This window comes from Phalaenopsis equestris, unplaced genomic scaffold, assembly GCF_001263595.1.
Source record: "Phalaenopsis equestris unplaced genomic scaffold, ASM126359v1 Scaffold000002, whole genome shotgun sequence".
Lineage (NCBI taxonomy): Eukaryota > Viridiplantae > Streptophyta > Magnoliopsida > Asparagales > Orchidaceae > Phalaenopsis > Phalaenopsis equestris.
This window is the reverse complement of record NW_018164444.1, coordinates 36654872-36664529: the sequence shown is the minus strand read 5'-3', so window position 1 is coordinate 36664529 and position 9658 is coordinate 36654872. Positions and strand designations below refer to the sequence as shown.

The 9658-nt window shown below is 35.5% G+C and overlaps 1 protein-coding gene across 1 annotated transcript in view; it reads right to left on the bottom strand.

The window, feature by feature from the left end:
- Positions 1 to 1103: 1103 nt before the first annotated feature.
- Positions 1104 to 9658, bottom strand: part of LOC110025624 (casein kinase II subunit alpha-like) — a 49383-nt gene continuing 40828 nt past the window's right edge. Inside the window, exons 7-10 of the mRNA XM_020726203.1 lie at positions 1885 to 1967; positions 1743 to 1806; positions 1574 to 1642; positions 1104 to 1488 (exon numbers count right to left, since the gene is read on the bottom strand). Of these exons, the coding sequence (XP_020581862.1) occupies positions 1432 to 1488; positions 1574 to 1642; positions 1743 to 1806; positions 1885 to 1967 (273 nt within the window). The 3' untranslated portion in view covers positions 1104 to 1431. The remainder of the gene's footprint in view (positions 1489 to 1573; positions 1643 to 1742; positions 1807 to 1884; positions 1968 to 9658) is intronic.

The window sequence follows — 9658 nt, the reverse complement described above, 5'->3', positions numbered from 1 at the left end:
TACTTGTATGATGTTTCTTATACTAAACCTTGTACAATAACTCTTCTGGTTGGCTGCTTTCTGCCAGGGGTACTTTTCTTCTAACTTGGGTCTTGTGGCTAATTTTTTTCATTCTTCTGAAGCCAGTTGTTCCTGTAGAGGTCCTTTGTACCTCCTAGTTTTGTTTCTTTTTGACTTTTCATCTTTTTTTTTTCATTACTTAAAATATAGAATCCTTTTTTAACTAAGTAGAGGATTATTTAAAATTACAAAACAACAACTACGATCAACAAGCATTTATCCTACTAAGTGGGATGGGCTATATGGATCATTTTTCTCCATTGTTTCCTACTTAGTGTCATATTTTCATTTAATTCTAATAAATTAAGATCATTTTTAATACAACATACTCAAGTCCTTTTAGGTCTACCTCTAACTTTTTTAATATAAGTAGAATCTAAAATATCTACTCTCCTTACAAGGTCATTTCTAAGGCAACTCTCTCTAATCTTGTTTGTCACTGGAGTTACACCAACCCTTTCACCAATATATTCATTGCGTAGTTTGTCTACAAGTGTAAAGCCACTCATCAACCTGAGCATTCTCATCTCAACAACACTTTACTTAATTGTATGCTTCTTTTACATGCCAACATTCCAGGTCATAAAGCATTGTAGGTCTCACCACCATTTGACAAAATTTTCCTTAAAAGTCTAAACGATACTTTTCTATCACATAATATGCCCGATACATTCCTCCTAATAATAATTCACTTAACCATTCAACTTGAATTCTACTAATAACATCCCCATTTATATCACCATCACTTTGAACAATAGACTCGAGATAATCTAAAATGTTCACTCTTTTTAATGACTTAATCACATATTATTACATTAGATTTAGTGTATTCAATTTTAGATATACTTGAGCGAAAGCCTTTAGACCTAATGTTGACCTCCATAATTCAAGCTTTTCTTAAATTCTCTCTCGTCTTATACACAAGAAGGATATCATCAACGTGACTTCAAGATTACAAAAAATAAAATAAAATAATTAATCAAGAAAATATAGCTTTTGCCAAGTTGAATCCATTTCAAAAAACAAGCTGATATGACAGCAAATAAAAGTGAAAATTAAAAGCCTAGAAGTGTCACCATACAAACACACACCTTTCTGAAATTTGCATGAAAAGAAAATACAAGCTAAAGATACTATAAATTTTTTATAAAATAGAACTCAAGACTATATATCACAATCATATCCCATCCCAGTTGCCCGATATTAGTATTAACCCGCTATCCTTCAAATTCAACAAAGATACAAATAATGAATATGACTCACTAACATCTGTTCCAATTAGGAAGCGGATAGGGAGACTGAACCATCAAAGAATCCAAGACAACGCCATGCAACAATGCACTCAATCAACAATAACAGGATCTGAGCAACTTATGCTTTCGTCCTGCTACTTTCAGCGCTCTTCACTGGATTAAAATAAGGATGAGCCTGAACAATACAAGCATTCACATGAGCAATTGCCTGGCTAAAGAGATAAATCTAAAAATAAACAAACACAATTTATTTTAAATACCATTGCTTCTTTAGCAGTTAGTCTCTCCTGGTGATCATAGCGGAGCAATTTGTCCAGGAAGTCAACGGCCTGCCAAATATGACCAGGATAAAGCCGTTAAAGTTCATTTTAATTATTTGCCACAAAAAAATCCCTCCTTCGCCCAACAACAACAAAAAAAAAGGATCACCTCAGGGACGGCAACATTCTGATTGTCATCATTAATAAACCTTGTCCATGGTTTTCTGCCATGTCTGATACAAAAAAAATGCGAAAATAAAATATTTGCTTCAAACTTCAAGGACTGAAATTTGTTGAGGAAATATGAAAACCTTCCAACAAGTGCTGTAAGTTGCGGGTCAAGCTCCAGGCGATATTTGTTAAGATATGAATTCAATTCTTCAGTTCCAAGCACCTAAAGTGGACGGCAAAAGTCAGTCAAATGGGATTTTTAAAAGTGGCAGCCAATAGCAAAAATAAATAAATAAATAAAAATAAAAATAAAAAAGAGCCTGTTTAAAGGAAAACAGAGCATCCTAACAATAGAAATATCATTATTCTCATCATCACAAATCTTAACCCAATTAATTTGGGGTTGGTTGTCTGCCATCTTCATGCCTGTCAAAAATGAATTTTGATTTTGGCATATTTTGCAATTCTAGAAAACTGAGAACATCCGGTTTATACTCAATTGGATCCTGTGGTTCACTATTGCTTCCCAAAAAATTATTTCGCTGATCGAGAAATCAAAACAACAGATCATATTATGCATAACACTTTGACAACATCAATCAGCCTTTCTCAGCGAGTTGAATGACCTCAATGCCTCTAATACTTACTGTAATTACATAGATATTAAACGCATTCCTGAAATCCTAACCATTAGCAAAAGTATGAAATTTTGAGTTTACTATCTTAGTTGTATTCTTTTTTATTCCTTCTTATGTCAAATTTCTTTCCTTCTTGAGTTATATATATATTTTTGGTATCCTGTAATTAATCTTGCCCAAGCCATTCCTTATTATATAAGGATAAGAGTTGTAATTTGATAATTGAGAAATAAGGGAATACAATTTCTCCATCCTTCTACATGGTATCCGAGCGACAAGCTCGAGGGAATAAGGGTGGCCGGCATCATCCGGACTTCAGCTTCATTTGGATCACCCGACGGCATCGTTTGCCCGCCTCGATCACTCGTCTGCTTTCTTTGCTCGTCCAGATCGCTCATTAAGGTCATCCGCTCTTTTGGATCGCTTGTCTGGATACATCTTTTGCACCGTTCACTCATCTAGATCGCTCGACCAAGCCGTATGCTAGTCTGGATTGTTCGACTGCATCGTTTGGAACTTCTCCCAACACTAGACTACGATCTTCTCCCTATAGGCATCTCCAATCCCTATCGGCTCTGGAATCGGCTCCCTTTCCCCTCCAACAACCTTCCTTCGTTTTTCTTCACCATCGGATCCATCCTGCAGCTGGAACCGTCCCTACTGCAAGCTCTCGTCCGTCGGATCCATCCAGTTGCAGCAAAAATAGCTAGTCTCCTGAGTTCCTTGGTTGCAAAAGTAACAACCAACCTTCCTCTTTTTCCTAACAGCAATCGACCTTGTTCCTTAGTAACAATCCCAAACGCGGAGGGCTTATGACCAAATACGAGATGAAGATATCCAGCTCTACTCAGGAGATTAGTTAGGAATTAGAGACTAGGAATACTACACGACCCCATAACTCTATCAATTTATCACAAGTCATAAACTCAATGGTTATAATTTCCTTCAATGTTCCTAATTTAGGTTTATGTTTATTTATGACAAAAAAAAGAGGAACATTTCACGGAAGAAGACACAGTTTTCGAGTTCACTGATCCTAACCATCACTCATGAAAGATCTTAGGATCACATGGACATGTCATAGTTGATGAATTTTATGACTACAGAGATTTGAGAAAATTTATTGTTTTAGAAAGCATCACGAAAGATTTGATAAGTAGCACGTGAGAATAATTCAAGTATCGAAAACATTGTAAAAATTGTTTGAGATTGAGACAAAACTACATGAGCTCCGACAAGAAGAGTTAAGTGTAACTCAATACTTCAACGCACTTATAAAGTATTGGCTACAGTTAGATATGTATGATACTTATGTATGAAACTGCCCTCAAGATGCTATGTTGTATAAACAATATCGGAGAAGAAGAGGATAATAAAGTTCATATTGGGCCTAAATAAGAACTATGAAGTTAGAGGAAGAATTATGGGGATGAAACCTCTCCCTACCACTGGGGAAGCCTTTGCTGAAGTCAAAAGAGAAGAAAATAGGAAAAAGCTAGTGATGGGAAGAAATGTTGATTCATATAGTACTAAAAGCTCCGCCTTGTACACATACAACTCCTCCAATGAACCAAAGCCAAAGAAGAATTATCCCTTGTGTGAGCTGCTAGAAACTTAGTCACACAAAGGACAAATGTTAGAAACTACATGAAAAACCTATGAATTGAAAACCGGGGCAATGGAGGAAAGACCAAGACAGTAAGGCCCATTATGCTACCTGTTCTGAAGGGTCCCCTAGCTCTTCACCAAGGAGCAGTTGAAGGTGTTGACAAAACTTCTTTCAAGCATAGCTAAACAACCTACCAACTTGATGATACACCAAGGTATCATGTCCTCTTATCTCACTAATCATTGAAGATTTCGACATTGGACAATAGATTTGGGTGCTTATAATCACACGACTGGAGAATCACATGACTGGAATATTCATGCTCTCATAACTCCAAATATGTTACGACTTGCAGATTGGTCTCGCTCAATGATTGTTGGGAAATGAGAACTCTTCAATAATATTCAGCTTTCTTTTGTGATATATCTTCACCAATTAGATTGCAACTAACTTTTAATTAGAGAGCTTACTAACTTGAATTGTGTTATTAAATTTCATTTAACTATTGTGAATTTCAGGATTTGGATTCGAGGAATGTTATTAGAAGTATTGAATTGCATCAAGGTCTACACATGCTTAACAAATTCTATTAACACACAAGTGTCTTGTTCACCATCATCTTTCTATGTTCCTGAGTTTGTTGTGCTTGAGTATGTTGAAAGTTAAAATTTATTTTGAAATGGTCGTTTGGGCCATTCCAATACCATTTTGCTGCAAAATTGTATCATCTCTTTATTAATGAAAAATCAATGTTTTAACAATGTGAAACCCACCAATTAGATTGCAACTAACTTTCAATTAGAGAGCTTACTGACTTGAATTGTGTTATTAAATTTCATTTTAACTATTGTGAATTTCAAGTTTTGGATTTGAGGAATGTTATTAGAAGTACTGAATTGCATCAAGGTCTACACATGCTTAACAAATTCTCTTAACACACAAGTGTCTTATTCACCATCCTTTTTCTATGTTCCCGAGTATGTTGTGCTTGAGTATGTTGAAAGTCAAAATTTATTTTGAAATTGTCGTTTGGGTCATTCCAATTCCATTTTGTTGCAAAATTGTATCATCTCTTTATTAATGAAAATTCAAAGTTTTAGCAATGTGAAACCCGCCAATTGACTAAACATGCTCATCATGTCTACCCTCTATCTCAGTAAAAATTCTCACAACATTTCTCTATCATCCATAGTGACAATTGAGAACCATCAAAATTGAAAATAATCAATAGAAAGATATTGTCTAATTTATTGATGAATACACTAGAACTAGTTGGATATTCCTTGTGATGAAAAAATCTGCAATAACAGAAATATTTCAATCTTTGCATAACATGATTTTCACTCACTTCGAATGCACAATTCAAATCCTCAAAGCTAATAATGCAAAGGAATATTTTAACTATCATTGGATCTTACTATGCAAAGAACGGTAACATCCATGCGAATTTCTATGTTGAAACTCCACAACAAAATAGAATTGCTAAAAGGAAGAATAAACATCTTCTTGAGGTCTCTACGTGTAAAATGCATCCGCAAAATATCTAAAAAAATTTTTGTGGCTCACAACTACCTACCTTACTAATAGATTGTGAATCAGAGTGCTTAGATTCAAAATCCCACTCAATATTGTGATGAAAAAATATACTCATGTTGGAGCCTTCTCATCCAATCTTCATCTAAAAATTTTTTAATGTCTCTTTTGTCCACATTTACCAACCAAACCGCACAAAATTTGACCTAAAATTCATCAAATGTATCTTTCTTGAGTATGCTTCTAACAAAAATGGGTATAAGTGTTATTCTCTCATTACGATTAAATACTATAACTCTGAGGATTTTAGCTTCTTTGAAAACCAACTCAACTACCCCAAATCTAATATTCAAGAGAGTCGGGGTGAATATCATACTTGGAACACTACTATAGATACCCATACCGGTTTAGAGTCCCAAAACTTATTCTACTACCCTCTAATCATCTTGTATCCCAAAATTCATCACTTTAGAACATTCAACCTGACATTGACAAGGAACTTCGTGTATATCGTTGGCGAAAGAAATTCATAGAGTATGATAAAGAAAATATGCAACCATAGGACTATTTACAACCATACTTAAAATCACACATCTCAAAGTACCAAGGAAGGTTGACTCCAATGAAGCAGATATGAAAGTTGCACAAATTATCCTATACAGGATTATGTTGCATATGGGGCACAATTATCAACTTTTAAAGTGTTTTTATCTAATCTTGATAGCGTGCAGATGCCCGAGTTCGTTCATTAAGAATTTCAACGTCAAGAATAAAAAAAGAAAGTTGAAGAGAAGATCCAAGTTCTTGACCTAAATGCCACATAAACCTTACAGAGCTTCCTCCAGATAAGAGAGGTGTTGAGATAAGAGAGGTGTTGAGCGCTAATGGGTGTTCAATGTCAAGTATAAAGTAGATGTAAGTATCGAGAGGCTCAAGGCTAATTTGGAGGTCAAAGGTTTCATTCAATCTTATGGGATAGACTATCAAGAGACCTTTGTCACAGTGATCAAGTTAGACGCTGTAAGAGTTATTCTTCCTTAATAGTAAACAAAGAGGAGGAACAACATCAACTTAATATCAAGAAAGTGTTTTAGAATAAGATTTTGAAGAAGTGTATGGAAATCTCACAATGACTGAAAATGACTCAAATAAACATCTGGTTTTAAACTAAGAAGGTCATTTTATAGGCTCAAATAACCTCCAAGAGCTTAATTTGACAAGTTTGCCAAGATTATAAAATCTAATAGTACATCCAATACCAAACAGATCATACACTGTTCATAAAGCATACACAGGTAGGTAAGAAGGCTATACTTATTGTCTATGTAGATGGTATGATCCTGACATGATGATAAAAAAGAGATTGGGAGAGATTCTTGCCACTGAGTTTGAAACTAATGATCTATGAGTGATGAGATACTTTAAGTAGTCAGGTCCAAGATGGGTATTATGATATCCCAAAGAAAGTACATCCTAGACTTACTAAATGAGATCGGAATGATGGAGTACAAATCAGCAGACTCCTATGAATTTTAACAAAAGGTTACATTCAGGGGGAGAAAAGACGTGATACCGGGGTTATCCAAATAATCAATAGGAAAGCAACTGTTATTACTAAAAGAAAATATTTGTTTGCAACCCAAACTTACTTGAAAGGTAAAATGACCACAGGTATAACACACAATGGTGGATCTCGGGGTGGTGGTGGTGGTTGTTAGGAGTTTTGAAAGTTGGCTACAAAAGTGGTTGGATTAGAGAAATAGTGGCACAACAATGGTGACTTGTTGTCCTGGGCGACAACAAGAAGGAAAGAGAGGAAACAACATGAGGACCGCAAGACAAGCGGTGGCATCTTGTTGTTCGGGTGGCAATAACAAGGTATGTAGGTGGACAGCAAGGAATGACAGGTCAAACGACAACAATTTACTATTTGGGGTTGGCGACAACAAAGTAGAGGGATTTTGGTGTGGTTGCAAGGGTTGACAACTACTAGGAAAGGTTGGGATAGCAGCATAACAACAATAGCAAGTGATAGGGACAGCTAGGGGTGTTAGAAATGGTAAGGCCAACAATCCTTGTTGTCCAGGATAGCGGAAGCAAGCCGAAAAGCGGATGGCAACAACTAGAAGATAGGAAAACTATAGGGAAACAACAGCAGGAGGCTGTGCAACAAGGGAGGGAGGTTGGTAGTGATGTGGGGAGAATGCGGAAGGGAATAGAGAAGATAATCACATCAGGAGTGAGATACATCCGGAGCACCGCCTAAACTCTTGGATACAGCCCTCGCAGAGAAAATCGACACTGGCAGCTATCTCAAACAAAACTCACGATAAAAAAAACTCACTTCCATACTCTAATACAAGACATATGAAGGAAAATACTAGAAAAGAAGGATTAAAGAAAACATGTTGAAAACTGAAAGAAAATAAAAAAAGAAGCCACTCTGATCGATTAAAAGCTATTTGCGCTACCCACCTGTCACATCTAGGTCAAGGGAGTATTGCATGTCGAGTGCGAGCCCACCTCTGCTTTGGACATCCCGCATCAGTGCGAGAGGAACAACCGCGTCAAGACACTAGTGGAAAAGGGTATATATCAAAGACTGGTAGGTAAGCTTATTTACCTATCACAAAATATACTTGATATTACTTACTCTATTGACATTGTAAGTCAACAAATGAATAATTTGAATGAAAAATATTGAGGTTTCTTAAGAAGACTCCTGATAGAAGGTTATTGTTTAAGAAATCAGACAACAGGGAGGTAGAGGTTTATAATGATGCTAGTTGGGTAGGATAACTCACAAATAGAAAGTCCACTTATAACTATTGTTCCTAGGTCTAGAAAAGCATTATCACTTAGAAGCAAGTTGCAGTCTCGAGAAGTAGTGTAGAATTTGAGTATAATGCACTAGTTTTGGGAGTTTATGAAATAATGTGGATCCAAATGTTACTAAATGAGTTGGGAAAATCCACTGTTAGTCCCATCAACATGTTTTGTAACAACCAAGCAACAATTAGTATTGCAAAAAACCCTGTGCACAATGACAAGACCAAACATATTGAGATTGACAGACATTTTATGTCTTAAAAGGTTAATAGACACATTATTCACTTAATCTACATTCTCACTCATCTTCAAATCGCTGATGTCTTCACTAAATCTCTACCTCTAGGTAGCTTCACTAATTTGAAGACTAAGTTGGGCCTTTACAACATCTATGACCAAGCTTGAGAGGGAGTATGAAATTTTGAGTTTCCTATTTTAGTTTTATTCACTTTTATTCCTTCTTATTAAGTCACATTTCTTTCTTTTTTAATATATTTTTTTCTTTGTTATGTTGTAATTGTTGTGAATAATAATAAGAAAACGTTTCATTTTTACCATCGCATTAGTAAAAGAGAAATTGAGGAGGCTTTAAAGAAAACCAAGGGAGGAAAGTTTGTAGGACCTGATGATATCCCAATTGAAGTGTGAAAATATTTGGGAGATTTGGGAGTTTCATGGCTTACAAAACTCTTTAATATTATTTTAAAAACTAAAAAGATGCCTAAGGAGTGGAGGAAGAGTATTTTGGTCCCCATTTTTAAGAATAAAGGGGATGCACAAGAGTGTGCAAACTATAGAGGGATTAAGTTGATGTGTCATACTTTAAAGTTATGGGAGAGGGTAATTGAACATAGGTTAAGACGCATCACAAAAATTTCTCATAATCAATTTAGATTTTATGTCGGACAGGTCTACAATGGAAGCTATACATTTATTGAGAGGTTTGATGGAGAAGTTCAAGGAAAATAAGGAGAATCTACATTTGATTTTTATTGATTTAGAAAAAGCTTACGATAAGATTCCAAGAGATATCCTTTGGAGAGTTCTCGAGAAGAAAGGTGTTGATATGACTTATATTCAAGTCATTAAAGATATGTATACTAGAGCTGTTGCTTGTTCAAACTGAAAAGGAGGATTGATCAACTATTTCCCTATTTCTGTTAGATTACATCAGGGATCAGCTTTAAACCCATATCTTTTTGCTTTAATTATGGATGGTCTTACTGGACACTTACAGGAGGATGTACCTTTGTGTATGTTATTTGCTAACAATTTCCTTCTCGTGGATAAGATGAGAGAAAAAGC